The sequence below is a fragment of the Stigmatopora nigra genome, chromosome 12 (genome assembly GCF_051989575.1).
Source record: "Stigmatopora nigra isolate UIUO_SnigA chromosome 12, RoL_Snig_1.1, whole genome shotgun sequence".
NCBI classification, from domain to species: Eukaryota; Metazoa; Chordata; class Actinopteri; order Syngnathiformes; family Syngnathidae; genus Stigmatopora; species Stigmatopora nigra.
The window spans coordinates 7,649,022-7,667,818 of NC_135519.1; the positions used below are offsets into that span (position 1 = coordinate 7,649,022).

General features: G+C 36.9%; 1 protein-coding gene across 2 annotated transcripts in view; it reads right to left on the minus strand.

The window, feature by feature from the left end:
• Window positions 1-18,797, minus strand: part of thada (THADA armadillo repeat containing) — a 38,610-nt gene that overhangs the window by 9,114 nt on the left and 10,699 nt on the right. For both annotated transcript variants that reach the window (XM_077729955.1, XM_077729954.1), the window contains exons 21-30: window positions 18,547-18,656; window positions 17,739-17,871; window positions 16,418-16,540; window positions 16,041-16,163; window positions 15,551-15,642; window positions 14,462-14,551; window positions 13,250-13,381; window positions 9,471-9,639; window positions 5,740-5,843; window positions 4,136-4,218 (exon numbers count right to left, since the gene is read on the minus strand). In XM_077729955.1, the coding sequence (XP_077586081.1) occupies window positions 4,136-4,218; window positions 5,740-5,843; window positions 9,471-9,639; window positions 13,250-13,381; window positions 14,462-14,551; window positions 15,551-15,642; window positions 16,041-16,163; window positions 16,418-16,540; window positions 17,739-17,871; window positions 18,547-18,656 (1,159 nt within the window). The remainder of the gene's footprint in view (window positions 1-4,135; window positions 4,219-5,739; window positions 5,844-9,470; window positions 9,640-13,249; window positions 13,382-14,461; window positions 14,552-15,550; window positions 15,643-16,040; window positions 16,164-16,417; window positions 16,541-17,738; window positions 17,872-18,546; window positions 18,657-18,797) is intronic.

Below are 18,797 nucleotides of genomic sequence, written 5' to 3' on the forward strand. Positions count from 1 at the left end.
AGTCCATACTATCAATCAACAAAATAAATGTTTTACTTTTGCAAACTGCTTCCCATTTCTGTGCTGTTCCTTTCCTTTTCAGTCACCTCAAAATGCTCCAAAATAAACAGGAAGTGATCCACCGTCACCACAAAGCTACTATTGCAATTTCCACAGAAGTTGACATTCAGATTCTGTAGTCTGTATTTTGACTAAACTAAGGAACTTAAAGTTGCACCATAATCATTACTTTACTGAATTCCATAGATTGGACTTTTCTGCGCCACACAACCCATAGTCCTTTTCTTTGTAAACTACACCAAAAAGGCACAAACAAACAATTTTATCCCATTTTGCTGGTATCCAGAAAGCCAGAATTCCTAAAGAGTAACGTCACCGGCCTTTTTGTGCACTGTATCCTCCATCGCTAGCGTTTTAGTTTTTATTTATTTAGAAATTATATAGTTTATCGAAAAATTGTTAATAAGCACTACATTGGAAAGTGATGGAAAATGAACGGATGAGGTCTCAAATTGATTGCCAACATTCCCCTTCAGGAATTTTAGCTAAAAATCATTTGAGAAGCGACCAAATATTTTTTACACCACTGTCCATAACAAGATCAGTTATGAAGACATTTATATGATGAATATTCTTAGAATTCACTGCAATAACTTTAATAGCAAAAGAAACTCATACATCACTTTATGAAGCTGACGCCAGACAAGCCACAGTGAAGGGTATCTGGCTATTTCACTTTTAACTTTTATATGAAACAGTGTTTCGAAATGGACATGTTTATGCCAAATCAGCCATCTGTGGATATACACACTTTTTGGGATCAATGCAAACACAAAGAAACATAAACATTAACACACACAAACCCTTCACAATTAAATGGAAGTTGAATTTTGAGGCACTGCAGCATTATAGTAACTTGACTCTATACAAATGGTGAACTCCTGCTTACAGTAATGCACCATACTCCACACAGATCACTGCTTTGGCAGCATAGTTTATCTCATTTCGACACACACACTCAACCCAATGCAACTCAATCCAACTCGGCAGTACAAGTCAAAATGGAACCTGACAAAAGAGCGGGAAATACAGCATTCCTGCAAAGATGGGCTACTTTACCAAGGAGACGGGCCAAGTTACTATGGAACCTGATCCTCAAAGGGAGGTCCATGGCCAAACAGGCATAGTCTAATGGATATAATGGTGGGCAGAAACACAGTAATGACACCAATGATTATTGGAGGTGAGAGGGCAGGATGACTGAGATAGGCCAGGTCATATGTGTCATGAATACTTACTTGCCTGTCATGTAGTGTGGGGGGAAAAACTCTCATATCATGACTTTAAACAAAAATCAAAAGTCATGACAAGTTTGTAAAAGATTTCACGGTTGAGGGAAGTAAAAAATAGGAAAATGCTCATTTATTTTATGACAAATGAGCTTTGTGTTTATTCAAATCTATTTAAAAGTAGTGGAGCAGAGTCTGCATGCATCCATTTCTGATCATATACCGTTTTTCTATAAAAAATAATAAATAATACTAATTACGTACAATGATACCCCTAAATCATATCAAAATAATGTGTTGTATTATTTTTTTTTGTGTGTGTACTGTTAACTACATGCCCATTCTGCAGTCTTTGGTTTATTATAGTTGCTGGATGTGTAAAATACTATCATTGTAACTTATTTGGTAATGGTAGAGAGTGTTAAATGTACAACATGACTTTTAATCGTGTCATTTTTGAGTTGCAAGTAGACCATAGTGCCAAATCTGATGAAATTCTTTCGGGGAATTCGTGAGATATCATGATCATACAAATAAACCCAATGGATAGGCAACCTGAGAATGTATTGGCTCACAATACATTCTCAGGTGGAAATATTTTACAACCTTTAGTGTTTTGTTGAACAGTGTATCAGTGTGAGTGCCAACATCGTATAGCATGAGTGTGGATATGTGTGATGCATATAAAGATGAATCATTTGGTCTGTAAAAGGGTCATTTAAAAAATAGGAAAATGTTGAGTGTGTGTGTGTGTGTGTGTGTGTATGTTGTAGTTTTACATGTGTGCCTGTGTTAGTAACGTTTTTGGCTATCTAGAATAGAGGCCAAAGCGCTGTAAAAACTGGCATGTGGTCGAAAAATGCTGGCAAACAGCTGGAATTCACATCAAACTCTACCGTCATTAGTCAGACTGTGAAAAACAAAACCCAGCCGCTATGTTTGTCTGCATTTGCATATGCTTACTGGCTGACAGTTTGCTAGGGGGTTAAAATAATAAAAAAAACGGTGGAAAAATATACAGAAATGTGGAGTTACTGTTTTGTGAATTCATAATTTCTTTGTCTTTTTAAAAGAGTCGGAGGGCAAATTTCTCATCTCATAAACTTAGACAAGAGAGAATGTTTACACCAAGTAAATTACTTACCCATCACACAGCCTGGCGGTATTTGTTTTTAAGACAGAGAGTGGTGATTTACGAAAGATGGCAAGATTTGAGGGTAATAAAACTGCATCTCAAAGTACAACGATGAGGGGAAAGTAGTCAGTTATAGGGTAAAATAGGATTAAGAAACCCATCAAAAATGATTATCAATCAAGTGTGCTGTGGTTGATAAAGGTCTAATTATGGGAAGATGTTTTATGGGTGTTTTGCTACTGTCAAACGGCTGTCCAGTAAAATGATATATCTCAAAAAACAAAATATCTACTGATTCCGTAACACATAGTAATATTGTGCACTATTTTCTTCATAAAAAACAAGAAGTAAATTGAGATTCCAATGCAATCTAAGGAATACATTGAGTGGTACCAGTATTGAGAAAGTGCACAGATTACACTTGACTACTTTGTGTGCTTGAGCACCTTTTTAAAACAGCAACATTTTTCAAAACTCCAATCTAGCAAAAGAGTGAATACACGAGGAATTGAGCAAAAAAAAAGAAAAAAACACTAATAATAGAGGTATTTAAAAGCTGTGTACTTAAGAAGAAAAGGCGCTTATTTTGTTATGTAAGGGGGCACAACGGAATAAGCTTGAATCTACTGGCTTGTTTTGAGAAATCCTCGGTATTTCCACTGTCAAATGCAAACATGTGTTCAGCACATGGCCAACCAAAAACACAAGTTCCTGACTCGCCTCTCTTTTTCCATCGCACTCAATAAACTGGGTCAAAGGCACAAACCCACCATCTGTCAAAGATTGCGTGCCTTTGGTTTCACATTCCTCCTGAGGAGCCCCCCACTGAGATGGATCGCCACACGTCCACACAGATACACACAATTACAAATCGACAAAGACACAGCAGGGCGCTTGACTGAATGGTTTTTAGGTATGACTTCTGTTAACAGTGTGTCGAGATGGAGAGTGCTGTGCACAGCCTTGCCAGCAAACTTTCCAGGGTCATCTGTTTTGAGTCCCAGCAAATGGATGGGAACACAGTTGTTGCTTATTGAGCTCATATATATCCCTATGACAAGATGACATCAGCAAAACTAGTCTAGTCCACCAAGTCTGAGGTAAGGGAGTTAATGTGTAGACTTTTAATCTTTTCCATGCGTGGGTTCTGTATGAGGGCTTCCCCCTTCATTGCATAAATATGTTCCTTAGCATTTCTGGCCTGTTACATTTGTCCAACCCAAACACTGAATTGGCTTATGATGATCTGAGCTGAGATCACAGTGTATTAATTTATTTAAAATGATTTTCTTGCTTGTTTTTATGTTTGTGTCAATCCCGTGTGAAAGACAAACTACGATAACGTATGATTTTGCATCAAACTATGACTGAATCTATAATTGGAATAATGTCTGACTTAAATGTCCATTTCAGAGATGTTGAATGTAAGCATGCAAGACCATTATAGAAACATCTAGGCCTGGATTAAGCAAGCCTAGTTTAGTTTGTTGTACCTGTTACTCTAGTTCCATACAAACCAAACCCCCCAAAATCGATAAGCTAAATCAAATAATTAGGGCGAAAGCATGATTTCCAAACAGTTCTGCGCTGACATTCATAAAGATAATAATACACAATGTAGTAATATGTAACTGTAACAGTTTGGAAACAACAATATTTTCTGAAATAATTAATAGTGGATAGATCATGTATTTTGTCTAGATTTACTCACCACAAAGAAGACTAATCTTTGGCCCACAGAGACAGACCAAAACATCCAGAAAGGCTCCTCTAGTGACCACACAACCGTTTTCTCTAAAATAAAAGGACAAAAAAAGGAAAATCAGTCGTTTGAAAAACATAAATTTAGACATTTAAAGTTTAGGCATTTGTTTAAATTGAGGATAAAATTAAAGTTCATGCCAGGATCTGACATAAATTAGAACATAAAGTTAAATCCTATTACGTCTTTTTGTACAGAAAACAGAGGGCATCTCCTCAAATACAAACCAAAAATGCTAAAACATAACTAAAGGGGTCATAGGGCAGTAGCTTGTTAGTCACATGAGATGTGCCCGAGTAGCACAATCTCATATTTGATAAATGAGTGACATATAATAATACAAAAATATTACAGCTGCTTCATATCAGTGTTTAGGACTCGTAGCGTATTTGGGAAGTGGACAGTTTGTTCAGTTTATACTACGCAGCCTGAATTAAGACTATGCCCAAGGTGCTATGAAAGCCCACAATTGTGCATGAACAAGGGAGACAGTGTCTGAGCTTAACATCATTTTTTCATCAAATAGTTATTAAAGACACAAGCATGCATGTACAGACAATAGATAGTGCTTGAGGATGGAAAGACCACTGAGTACAGTTGTGGCCCAAAAATAAAAAGATTAGGAACAGATTTTAAGGTCAGTTAAAACAAACTGTTGTCTTCTGACTGGAGTCAAAATAAATATAGAAATTGATTAACGCTTCAGAGAATTCAGGGGGTTTAAAGACAAAAAAAAAGACTATTATATGGTTGACATGTGCTCCACCACACTTTACTGGCAGTGTCGTTTCTGTTTAATCCTACTAACTTGATAACTAACTTGAACTAATTAATCATCAACCAGCAAAAACAAATCCAAACAGAACCCAACTCACTTGGTAGAGTTAAAGGAGTGAGGTTAAAATATGCTAGAGACACAAAAACAATAAGTCATTCAAAGACTTCTTTTTAGTTAAAGAAGACCTACGCCTTTACTGGCTTTCTAAAAACATACTAGTATATGTCTTCAGGATTTAAGATAGTAGTGAATATGAAAAACTAAGCTGAAATGTGGGAGAGGGTTCCCTTCTTTGTTTGTGTTTGCCTTCAAATCAGTGGTGTACTAGTGAAGACTGCACGAACACATAAAAAGAAGCCATCAGCTCTGCTAAGCAAGAATTCACTTTGTCATCCTAATTAAGACTCATCAGTGTATTCATGCGAAGCTAGCAGGGCTACAGTTGCTAAACTAACAACCTTGTGTTCTCTGAACAGACAAGAATCGAGACCCTGGACTGACCCCAGCTAGGAAATAAAAAGAGAAGGGGAGGGCTTGTGGCCCAACAGTAATCTGTGCCCCATCTCAAGACTTTAATTTTGGGTAAGAGGTCCAGAGGTAGAGCGGTGTCCAAGTAGGACAGAAGGCAGTCTCTTTGAAATTGAAGCCTCAGCAGGACATGAAGCGGACATGGCCAGGGAGGGGATGACTGGAGGGACAACGAACTATTCTTCTGCTGGGGCAGTTGGGAGGGTCTGAGGGATGCTTATCTGTACATGCATGTGTCTAAGATTACCGAGAGGCAAGCCACATGCGCTGAAGGACAGCTTCAGCGATTCCATTTCCTGCTGGCAGGGGTCTGTTAGACTCACTCTGGTAAGACTTGAGCAGAAACAACACCTGAAGGAAAAAAAAATCACATGTAAACAAACTTCATTATGTAAGACTCATTTTGCCCATACTCAACAAGTGATGGTATGGTGCTAAACACGTGAATTGATTTTTTTTAGGGTTTAAATTTTGTGTAGGCCAATGCCTCACTAAGAAAGTACTGCTACACACACACACACAAAAAAAAAACACATACACACACAGATGTGTGATTTTTATTTTATATAAAAAAATAAAACATTGAGTATAGTGTTGCGCCACAGTTGCTGACAAGACCTATATATTGATAATTCAAACTTTTTCCAGGTCATTTGCTTATTTAAAATTACGACTAAAAGTACTATTTTCCAAATCACTGCACATTATTTAAAATATTTAAGAGGATTTATTTTTACCGATGCATGCGTTTCTAACAATAAATGTTCCCGATAAAACACCAATTGGCACATCTTGGACGAAAGGTTCTTCATCGGTCATCATCTATCCATAAGTTTCTAACAATATTCATTTATGATTATACCAATATTTATCCTATGACAAAACAGTATAATTGTACTTGAATATATTTAAACTAAATAGAATACTCAAGTTACGTGACAGTGTAATGCCCTGATGGTTGGGAATGTTCAAAGGCCAGAAGACTGGCTAACTAGCTGACTGACTGGGTGGCTGGCTGGCTGGGGTGTATATTCTGGGCTTGGTAAGTATACTCTTTAGGTCTGGGCCATGGCCACAGACCAATAGGAAGCCATTCATTACACTATGCAAGGAAGGCAACGTGGGGAAAAACCAGGCTGACCACGTAGCACTCAGCCTGTCCTGCCTCTTCTGTTCCCCTGCAGTCTCCACACCCAGGCAACACCCACTGGCTCACAAAAACAGTCTGCATAGTCTTTGGACCCTCATTTTATAGGGCTTTTCCATTACAAGAAGTCAGTGACAAACGGAATCCCAAACCAAATATGGAACCATTCAAATGCTTTTCAATTGTGAAACTAGAGTACAATAAGATGGCTAATCTTGGATCTGATAAAATCAGCAACATCCATATTTATAATACAGAGGAAATTAGGTCAGAATTGCTGATTTAAGATCCTTAATAGCAATGATGATGCTTTCTTTGCATCTTGAAAAAGTATTGCATGTCATCAGACATCATGGGAAGCCATGTCATTGTCTTCAAGATTATTCAATTAGCCAAGTTCAATTACTTGACCACACTGGAAAGTCCCTGTATGGAGTTTTAACCAGCTCAATCCAGCCCATAAAAAAAGAAAGAATGGAATATTTATAGAAAAAGCAGCCTCCCGGTTCCTCCTTACAAATAAAATACAGAACATGACTGCAACCAAAGGGAGGAGACAGACAGGATATTAAATTTATTCACTCCAGGACACAGTTCATTGAAAAACATTTGTCTTTTTTCCCCTCTCTAACAGAAAAGAAAGACATTGTTTTCAGTTAAAACACTACATAATACTCCATTGAAAATGGTCTGGCAAACTGAGGGTCCAAAAAAAGGGAAAACTGCAGTTGATATAACTGGGTAAATCTAATAAAAGTACTAATATGTTATGTGTTTCATATATTTTGTGAAACCTATGTGTATAGCAAAACAAAAGCAAGCCTATCCAGTTGCTTTTTTCTCTCTCCATGAAGTTTAGTACCCACATGTGTGTATTTTTGTATGAGAATCTGTGTTGCAAAGAGCCTTAATCCCTATTTTGGCTGAGTAAAAATAGTAGTGGTGGATGTGAGCTCCATTAAGACTCTGTTATCAACCTGCACTGTTGCTGTTTTCTCATCATGAAGTTTAGTACTCATATGTGTGTGTATTTCTGTATGAGAATTTGTGTTGCAAAGAGCCTTAATCCGTATTTTGGCCCGGTAAAAATAGTGGTGGTGGATGTGAGCTCCACTCAGACTCTGTTATCAGCCTGCCCTGCTGTCCCTCCTACTGCCGCAACCACAGACTGACCACATGATGCAGCGAGTGTGGATGCACACACACAAGCATATTTGTGCAAGAGCAAATAATTGTATGTCCATGCATGGCTTGGTCCAGTAAAATATAAGGCACATGAATTGGGATTCCCATAAAACTTCAGAAATATTTAGGAAAGTGTGGATGTTGCCAATTAAGAGAAAAAACATTAAAGTATAAAGTATAAAAACCCTAAATGTGAGTTAACTTTTTTTGTAAATCAAATTATAACAAGGGACTAAAAAATAAAATATGATTTTCATGGAGAATAGTAATGTAAAAGATGAATTATAGCTATGTTTTTAGTTTTTCAAGTTGATAATTAGATTAATTTGAAGAAAAGTTTTGTGGGATTTGCTAAGAAAAACACAGCGTAGCATGAAAAATATTGAAATAAGATAAGTCTGCTGTCTACAGCTTGTTTTATTACTCGCAACTATTCTTCCTTTGAGCTTTAAAATCTGACGCCATATTAAGTTTACTCGATGACAGGCTCTACAGCATGGATTTGCTCTCATAAAGTTGTAGTGTAGTAATATTCTAAGTTGGTAGTCCGAAAACAGTGCAAGAATCTTGTCTTTCTTTTAATGTGTATGTAAGCCAGAAGTGTGGTATATAGCTTGCTTCGGTAGCCATGATGGTTCCCAGCTCAACACTTGCTCCACTAACAGTTGACAATAACAGAGGAAGTCATTGCTCCCTTAAGCAAAAACATCTGCTGTCCGTTATACACACACACACACCAAAACATGCTCACATCCATCAGCCACTCGCAAAGGCTACACTGTAAATGGTAAATGGCTAATCTATGGAAATGCAGGGTGCCTTATGTCTTGCCCTACACTTTGTAAAAGTGAAAGGTTTACTTAGACGTCTGGGAATATATACAAAGGTGACAGAGAAATGTGTAGCTAAAGGTCAGGCTGCAAATCGTAAGACAGAAGACAGGACAAAGAGGATGACTTATCTAGTAACAATCAACACATAAATCCCTTAATTATAAGGGAATAAATATGGTCTTATTCACCTGTAAGAAATTAAAAAGTGGTGTATGGCTAATGTTGGACCTGATACCAAAAGAAATATTCTAAAATTGAGATTAAAAACAAAAAACAACTGCAAACTAAGTCAGGTGGGTGAAATGAAAGGACGTAACTAAACATCACAATGTTTCTCCCTTTCATGAACAAATTTCCAACTATCATTATGAAATCTTTGGAATAATTGCACCATCAAGGACGTTAGAAAGTTGTCATTCTTTGTCCTGACTGTTAACGCATTGGCTTACTCGCAAGCGTCTTACATTCACAGTTCCCTCGTCAACCATATCAGTAGTGTTTAATTAAAGGCTAGGGGAAATCCCATGAACCTTATCATCTGCATGTGTTGATATTACTAGCAGGGTTGGGTTGGGTATGCCAGAAGTGATGATGGCACTATTTATACAGCGACAACCGTCCTTTTTTTTACGAGGCAAGCTAAATACAATCCTCAAAACGGGAAGTTGACTCATCACATTTGGAAAAATATTAATGATTTAACCAAGAACTTAAGAAATGTACTGAAATATTTCCTTCAGTTAAATAATATACTAAAGAAAAATGATTCAACATACTAAATATGTATATGTTTGTGTGTTTAAGTAAGCAAACCTGTAGTAGGGTCCCATGAATGTAGTTGTGCTGGATTTGGGGTCCTGGAGCCACTGGAAGTGTTTGAAGTAAAGAGTGTACAGTGGATGGAACACGGGTGACCAGTACGAAAGGAACTAAGGCTTGTGCTGCCATTTCTCTGGTCCGATATACTGCAGAACGGCCACATCTGTAGGACACAAAGATAGCAGTTAGGGGTATTACAATTTGGAAAAATGGGCATGAACATGTGGAAGTTTTTTTGTGTTGAATACTAGCCTGCTTTCGCAAGGTTAAGTTGGTTTCACAGGGTTATTCAGTCATATTTATATACTAACTAACAGATCAAGCACTCAGAGAAGGTTAAGTTTTAGTGCCCTCAGTTTGTTGTTCTGTATTTTTGACTCAATGAAGGGTAACAAAAATTGTCTTAGGTCAGTTAGGATATTTAGCAGAGGGAGGTTGAATGGTGTCTGGAAGATGTTGGGACTAATCTAATGAAAACATACAACATGTTTAATGTCAGGGTGGCGTTGGTGGGGTTTTTGTTTTGTTTCAAAAAGTACTCTGAACTCCAGTATTTGCTGTCAAACATACATTTTCCAGTTTGGAAACATAAGTTACACTTTATTTCATTAGGGTAGATGGCCGCAATTTCTTCACAAAAGTTATATAACATATTTTTATGTTCCAAATTTCTAACTCACTTTATTTAACCTTCATAAAGTAAATATGAAGAGTGAAAAAAACTCATGAAATAAACCCTCAGAAAATGTTCAAAACCCTGCAGTATTGGCACTAAAACTGTACTTTTAAGCAAATGAAAAAAACATTTGATTTCACAATTAGATTAACCTGTTTAAAACCAGATTTTGAATTTGACACCAAAACTTCACAACAACTTTATGATTTTTGGAGTCCAAACTACAAATGATTAGATTTGAATCGTTAAAAATGTTGTTTAAAATTAGTTTTTCTTTAAAAAATCATGGCTTATACCAACACATTAATATAAAAATAAGAGGTTAAAATGTTTTTGAAGGTTTGACAGAGGTTTCAGTAACTCATGCAGTCCCTAAAAATTACCTTACCCCGTACATATATAAAAGTGCACAAAACAATTGACAGACATAACAATGTTGATCATTCCTTATTTTGCCTCCAACTCATTGCCATGTGAGGCTCACGTGTTAACTATCTTTTGTACGTTTTCCTGATGCAACACTTGTGAAAGGAAATGACCGTTTGGAACTGTGTAATTTTCGCAACAGAACTGTACCCAGTGGGGTCAGTAAGGAGGTTGTTGACTGGCATGGGTAAGTCTCTTCTGGGGCTTCATTTGAAAAAAAAAACTAGTCAAAGGGTTTCCTGTGCTAAAACTTCAGCATGTTGTTGGATAAACAAGCTCAAGAACCCAAATGTGTCACTGGGGAATGAACACAAGTTAGGAAGTGGAGTGGTGACTCATTTCAAATTAAAGGGCTCCATTTGGCCATTCGGACAAAATGTAGATCCCTGAAAGTGATACTATTACACAAAAACAAAAACAGCCTGCGTGTTTACTTAGAAACAAATTCTTCAGTGTTCACAAACTAATATAGTATATAACTAATACTTGTTTTATAAAAATAGCTACTAAACAGGATAACAGAAAAATAAAGATTAGATTTTGATTTTTTTTGTCATATAAATTAAGGATTGCTACATCAATGGGAACAAAATAGAAAATAGTAACTAACAAACATAAATATTAGTTTGTTTGGTTTTTTCAACCTTGCTAAAGGCAAATAAAAGTTTTTGTAAAAGGATAGGTGCCATTATTTACTATTAGATGGCATGCAAACAGTTCAAGCTCCAAGAATTGTGAAAGGCTGGGGGCATTATATTTGCTTAGAATATGTTTAGATTGCTCAACATTGTTTGTACTTCGAGGTTGCACTTTAATTTCAGTTCAAGTTTTGACACAAACCAGCTATTCATTAAAATGTGTACGACAAAGAAAAATGGATGATTTTCATCTTTTACAACAGGAGACTGTAAGGGCACTACAGAGACAGACAGAAAAGAAAAATGTCAGGGGAGTATAGTAAAAGCAAAAAAAGGAGGTGAGATGTCTGGACTGGTAATATAAATTTTGGAACTCTATGGCTTTGCTATTAAAATGAGGGAGATAGAAAAACAAATAGTTGAAGATAAGACATTCGTCATCAGTCTTTCAGTATTAAAAAAAAGAGACCTTCAGGTTAAAAAATACCTAAAACTGTGTGTTATGTTTCTATGTAACCATTATGATTCAACATGTAGGCATGTTACGTCCCAATTCCAACAAAGTGATCTAAAGTCCGCAGCAAAAACATAAAACAATATGAAACAGATTTGCCAAAGTTACCAAAAAGCTATTTTGGTAAGATTATCGGTATGTCTTTTGAGCAAGGCTCATGATTATCGGTTTATTCTAACAGATACACACAGGAAGAAACACTACGATACGATGTAGTGAAGCAGTCAATTAATTAAAAAAAAATGGACTGAAAGTTGCATTTGGGATGACATGGTAGCACTTGCTCACCAGAAAGGTTTAGAGATCTGGTGACATTTCTATATACAGTATAGCCAAACAGATGGAGGGGGGGGGGGTGAGTTTCAGGTCAAATCTGATTTGCAGGTGCAGTAGATGAACATGTCTGAATAATATTTGCAGACCTCTCCATCTCAAGAATGTCAAAAATGAAGGTTAGAACCACAGTTTCCCATTCGCCTTAAAGCTCGACTCCCCAGTAAACAAAGTGCAGTTCAGATAAAACCAGTCCCAATCTAATCGGCAGGTCTGACATTAGACAGCACAAACAACAAAACCTTTCAAAAACAAAAAACTTACAAGTCGACACGTACAAGGATAGTTTAAAACATAAACAGTCGCAAAATCGACTCCAACAGTGTTTTTGGGGACTGCGAGTTCCTTAGTTTTTTTTTGTTTCTCTGCCGATTGACAAATATCGGGTTTGACGTCAAGGGGAAACAATAAAAGCATTTAAATCATATATATTTAATATAAAACTTAAAGAGTGTTATTTGTAATGCCACGCTTATCACAAATAAATGCATTTCCTAAAAATGTTTGTATCAATTATTAAATAGCCTTTGACTGTAACAATATTTATACAATGAAAAATAAATGTTTAACTTTTAGTGTCATCAGTATTTTGTGGAGGACCACAAACAAGTGATATCTTATGGGAATAAAACGTTGTGTATAATTTGCAGAAGACCCAGAGCAAAGCACAGGAAAGTAAATAATCTGACATTGAGCGTTTAGACTACGTGTGTTTTGTCTTTATGATTGTATGTTTCCATACTTAGAATGGCAGTGTAACTCAGAAAAAACTTTGTTTGAGAAGTTTATCGTGGTTGGCTGAGCAGGTGTGTGACCCTCTTGATGTGATAGAGCATTCCAGTTGCCATGTAAGCTACATTCTCATTGATAGCGATGGCAATAGGGACACGCGGCAGATGGAACATAACGCTGAATGTTAAGCCTGCCCACACAAATCTCAAGCTTGCTCTAGGGCACTCCAACACAGACAGAAAATACACATACAGACAATAACAACAGTTCAGAGATTTCAGCTTTGTCCTTAAATGAAATACATAAAACACCTTTGCAATTCTTCTATTTTTCTAGTTTGTTGTGACAATTTTGATTTTGTTACCTGATATAGAAGGCCCTATACCTGTTTTTTCTTTTTAATGTCCAAGAAAACTATCTTCTAAAGTAGAATCATCACTTGGCTACTTCTTACCTGATGATAAACGGCAGGAATGGTGCAAGTCCCAGAGGAGATGGAGAGCCATCCATTGGCGATGGGTAAAGTCGGCTGAGAACCAGCAACAGCAAAAAGAGGCTGGGATGCAGCTTCACTTGACCACTGTCACTATACAAACATACATTACATACATAGTTAACTACTGTGGATCACGTCTCGTCATGCAGTAGAATTTTAGTCAGCATGGCCCATTAATGAGGGATGACAAAAACAAGAAATTTTACATGTTTGACAAATATCAATGGGATTTTTTTGTTGGAATAAAGGCATTTGAATTTTGTTTTTGTTTTTAAATCAGAGCTTTCAATTGGCAACTGTGCTTAAAAAATGTACTGAGCTAAAGCTCCCTGCCAAGAAAAAACAATCGCTACAAAGTAACCAGTGTTGCTCGTGTAAATTTGCAAGCAGAAATAGGCAATTGCTAAAATTGGAAGACTCCTATTCTATAATTAAGTAGACATAAACATGACATAAACCCGGTATGCAGAAAAATAACAAGAAAATGTCTAGTTGTCAACAAAAGACATCCATCCATTATCTCTACTGCTTATATTAACCTATATATATGCCCTACAGACACTAGTCAAAATAGACATGATAAAACGCTTAAACTTAGAAATGACAATAAATGTGACTAAGAGCAGTTACTTATGTCTTGTTTGTTTCTTCTTAGTTAAGTCTAGGATTTCTTGATATAGATGTAGTAAAGTCAAAAAGTTGAGATTTTGGTTCCGTGGGAAATCCATGAATGTTTAAACAAGCAGCTGAGGGAGTGGGGGGATTGTGAAAGGGTCCTCAATTAATTGGATCCATAGTCAGATAAGGCTGTCTAGAAAGTCGTTATATGATTCAGATGCTTTTAAAAGGAAAGTTTTGTGAGAGGAGGCAAAGATAAGGCAGATAAATCTCAGTGGATTCAACTTTGCACTGCAGAAAACACCAGCAAATTTGTTAGCATATTTGGTGGATTACAAATTCTTCTTCTTCTTAAATTAGCTGAACTTTTTTATCTCACAAAATGATTTTAAGGTGTTGACTTTTTTCCAAACACATTTGTTTTAAAGATAATTTTAAAGTGTGGAGTGTCTTCAGGTGCCAACAAAACTGGTGCATTAACTAGATGGAAAAATACCTTCCACTACAAAATGATAAATGAGAATGTTAATATGGATTTTACAATCCACTCACCTTTCCACTGAGACAGCTGCCTCTTTGAGTTGATTCAGAAGGAATGGATACAAAGCTGGGAAACGAGTGAAAAATTCACGACCAGTCATTCTAAAGCAAGAAACAGATGCACAAAAGGAGAAAAATGGATACATTAATACATACAGTATATTACATTTTGGCATTTTGGCCTAAACTTTAATTCACCATTTCCCTTTAGACATTTTTTTTCATCACAAAATTCTGGCATTCAAGCAGGGAGTGTATAGATTTTTCATATCTACAAGCAGGGAAGATGGCTAGTTTCCCCAAATTGTGATAAGGCTAGATGTTTGAGATGAAACTCAGTAAGCAATCTTTCCGTGTCAGCTGGTTGTATTTATGTTAAAAGATGATATCAGAGCGCTATCAATGCGAGGTCACGTAGCAGAGAGGCCTTAGTCTGGGCTCAGTTAATGGAGCAACGATCCACATGCATTACATCTGGAGTCAAGTAAAACACATGGGTGGAAATTCCTGTAAACAGAAGACGCAAAGTCTTATAAAAAACCCTGACAAGGGTAAGAAATGATGTGGGGTCCGATTAAAGCTGTAGGAAAATTCACTCCATGATCTACCCAAACAAAACAAGAATAAACTGTCATCATGGAGCATTTAATCACTGGTATTGAACCGAGTATTGATGAATTGTCTCTTGAAGCAGTTTTAAAAATTTTAGTGCACAATTTGGTACCCAGAAAAAGCACAAAGTTCACAGGAGTTTACGTTTATTTATTTATTAATTTTTATTTTTAAATTTTGCTCTAATTTATATTACATACTATTCCCATAGCAGTTCTACCAGCAGGACACTATAAATGTAACTTCCTTAAAAATTTGGCTGAAAAAAGGACTGTTAGTTGGCCAAAATAATGAAGCAATATAGTATTACAATACTGTCCCCTGGTGGTGTTTGACAACAATTGCGGAGTGAATGCTTTAACAAAAAAAATTAAGATTCTGTTACTCCTAATCATGTGATGCCATTTACACAATTTGATTGTAAACAACGAAGTGTCAGTCAAAATGAATGGATCATTTTATGCCGGGAATAGAAAAAAAAAAGTAGACCTGTTTTTTTTCGAACGTTCATCCCTCCCTTTCTTCACTCCAAAGATTCTTGTAATCAGTGTGCTGAAGAGAAGAGTTGAGGAATTCCTTACCTGAAATAAAACAGGAGTAAAAAACATGGAAGGAATATATGGCATGGGGAAACAAAGTGGTATTTTTAATTATTTTGCAAGTAAATTTGTCGAAAAAAAATCATGATGGGACAATGAATATCTGTTTCTGAAAAATGTAAAAAATAGAAAATTAAACCCGTACTATAAAAGGTGAGAGTCATTTTCCTTCTAAAAACTATGCATTAAAAAAATCACAGCAGTGAAGTTCCAATATTTCACCAGTTTTCAGATTTCCTGCCAAATTAATCAAGATCTACATTTAGAAGTCAAAACTTTTTTAGTTCTGTTTTGTTTTATGGGGCCTTCTTTTTAGCTAAAATTAAAGTGGCCATGATATATTTCAGCTGTCGAGGAGGGGCGAAATTCATGGAACTCACTGCCCAGACAGGAGAGGTGAAGCCAAGTACAGCAGCCTGCATTCCATCCGACACAAAACAAATAATGTTTTCTCCCAGACGAGTGTCCCTGTAAAGAGCTCTTAGGATGTTCAGAGCATGGACCTGTAATGAAAGCATTTAAGTATTAAGCTGAGCCAAGCACATGGCTGGGTATTAGGTCACAATTTTGTTAATGCAACCATACAGCAGTACAGTAAAATGTTACTAATGGCTTGGATCCTTTTGTGGCTAACAAGCTTATTCTCTTTAATCAAAATTCAGCTCAGTTTAAAAGAAATATTAATGCAAGCAACACAAATTAACAGTATGGAAAGCAGTCAATCGATGTAATGACAAGATTAAAAAGTTTTTCAAACCTGAGGAACAGTGGAACTATCTGTATTTATATCAGGAGACGGCATGGCGAGGGTAATCAGCTCTCTCATTGTCATTTTCAACAGACTACATGTTGAAGATTTTGGCTCAGATGATAGAAGAGCCTGCGGAAAAGAAAATTGAAGAGCTCTTAATAATAATTGATCACTGTATTTTCAACAATACACTGCATAATAAAAAGTTTTAAAGTCATAATGGGTATTGAAAAATTACTGAAGTGAATAAATTATGGGAATAATTTAGTACCATTCAAGTCCGTGATTGGGTACTAGTTACATTTAGGACTGTTCTTCATACCAAGATGGACTACGCAAACAGTATACAAATACAAGATGGATGACGACATACCAAATGCTTTACTGGAGGACATAGTTTGTAAGTGTGGAGAGGAGGTAATGTTGGGGCAAGGTTGGTGTGTGTGTTAGTTATCTTGAGAAGGGAGTTGATGGGAAACATCTGGCCTCAGTTGTGGTTAAAAATTAGGCCTGAGAAGTATGGAGAGTTGGAGATAGGGGGAGAGAAGAAGGAAACAAGGTTTGGCCCTAACAAATCCTATGGGATTGAGAGGAGGTGGAAGGAAAACATAGTCTGGTTCCTGTGAAGTGTTTGTTGGGTTGGTCCAGGCCAGTGAGAAGGGAGCGCAAGAAGCAGCCTTCCCGGATCTGACTCTGTCATTCCGAGACTACAGCATGAAGGCCAAACCTCTGCCAAGGTGTCGACTTCATCTTCTCCTCAGACTATTTCCATTGCGCTTGTATATTCTTCAGCTGACATCTTCAACCCTACCCCCCTTTTTCCCATCCTTTTGCTATGGTGACCACTACTATTAGCCATATGCTGTCTGTGTCATTTAAGGATTTCTACGAGCTGTAATGATTTTAAAAATACATCTGAAGTTAGGCTTAGTATATCTATATTTTGAATGTTGCAGCTGTTGTTTTGATGGCAGAGTTGGATATAAAAACTGCCAATAAAATAGTCAAACGAGATTTAATATTGAAATATACTAGTGATTTCAAAATAGAGTCGTGTTTACCAAATGGAACAAAAATCCCAAAATAGCAGGAACCAACTTCATGTGCAGTATTTCAAAGTTACGATTTTCTATTTATACAAAAATAAAGAGGGCAGTATCTAGCTTGCATGCAACGACATTTAAGAGTAAACAAGACCATGCACAAGGTGACAAAGACCACTAAAAATGAAACAATCATGTGCATTAGTCCTTGCACCTACGTGTGCCACTTGAACTATCTGTCAACTAATAATATTAATTTTGAATTGAGCATTCAACACAATTACCTGTATATAGAAGGGTATTCCAGCACTGCGTCTTGTGGCACACAGTTTTGACGATGGGTCACTTGCTTTGACCTCTTCCAAAACTTCGGACAGCCAGCTAGCAGGAAGCTGTTGCAGGACTTTACTGCCGCTCCTTAAACATACAAAAACATACTATATATATGATTGCGAGCCTTTGGACTTTTTGCATGATAGTAATTAAAGAGAGGTATCAGCTCTTCAGTATATATATACTGCAGTCAGTCTACGTTGGTGACACCAGTCCAGGGTATTATATCTCATCTTAGATGAGAGTAAAAGTAATGAAAAAAATAAATACAAATAGAAAACCTACGATAAGATGGGGGGAGCGAAAAAGAAAAGATCACATCAGAGATACCGTCTAAGATTGAAAACATAATGGGGCACACCAATGCCAGATCCCATGACAGATCATCAAAAGGCAGTGGCTAAGCACCCTGCAATCAACACTCCATAACCCAGCACACAGCCTGCATACCATCCACACACTGCCTTTCTTTTCTTGAATCCCAGACCAGAACACACACACACCACATACCGCTACAATTTCAACATCCTTTTATGAGACACTATCCTTCATACGATAGACTTTTACAAGAACAAAAGATATATATATTACAACAGTAGGCTGATGCAAAAACTGCTTCACCCATCATTGTTTATGGTACCTTTCCATGGGTTTAAAGGTGACTGAATATGCCTAGTGAGTAATTACTGTAGTTATCTCTAATGCACAGGGTTATGTCCGCAGCCTTTCAGGCCCTCAACACTGTATGTTAACACATACCTGCATAGCATGTCAGTGAGGCGAACAAAGCCCACATAAGCCAGTTCAAAGGCGCCACGATGACGGGATTGCAGAAGCTGCTGACGGAAATACAGGCCAATACAAGTCACCTGTAAGAGAGAGAAGAGAAGACATGATGAAATAAGATATTTTGTAATGCAGGCAACAGGTAGATCACTATGGTAGACTGAGTTGTACTCCCACTCAGAAGTCTATTTGTTTTGAAATGCCGCTTGATAATACTTTTAACT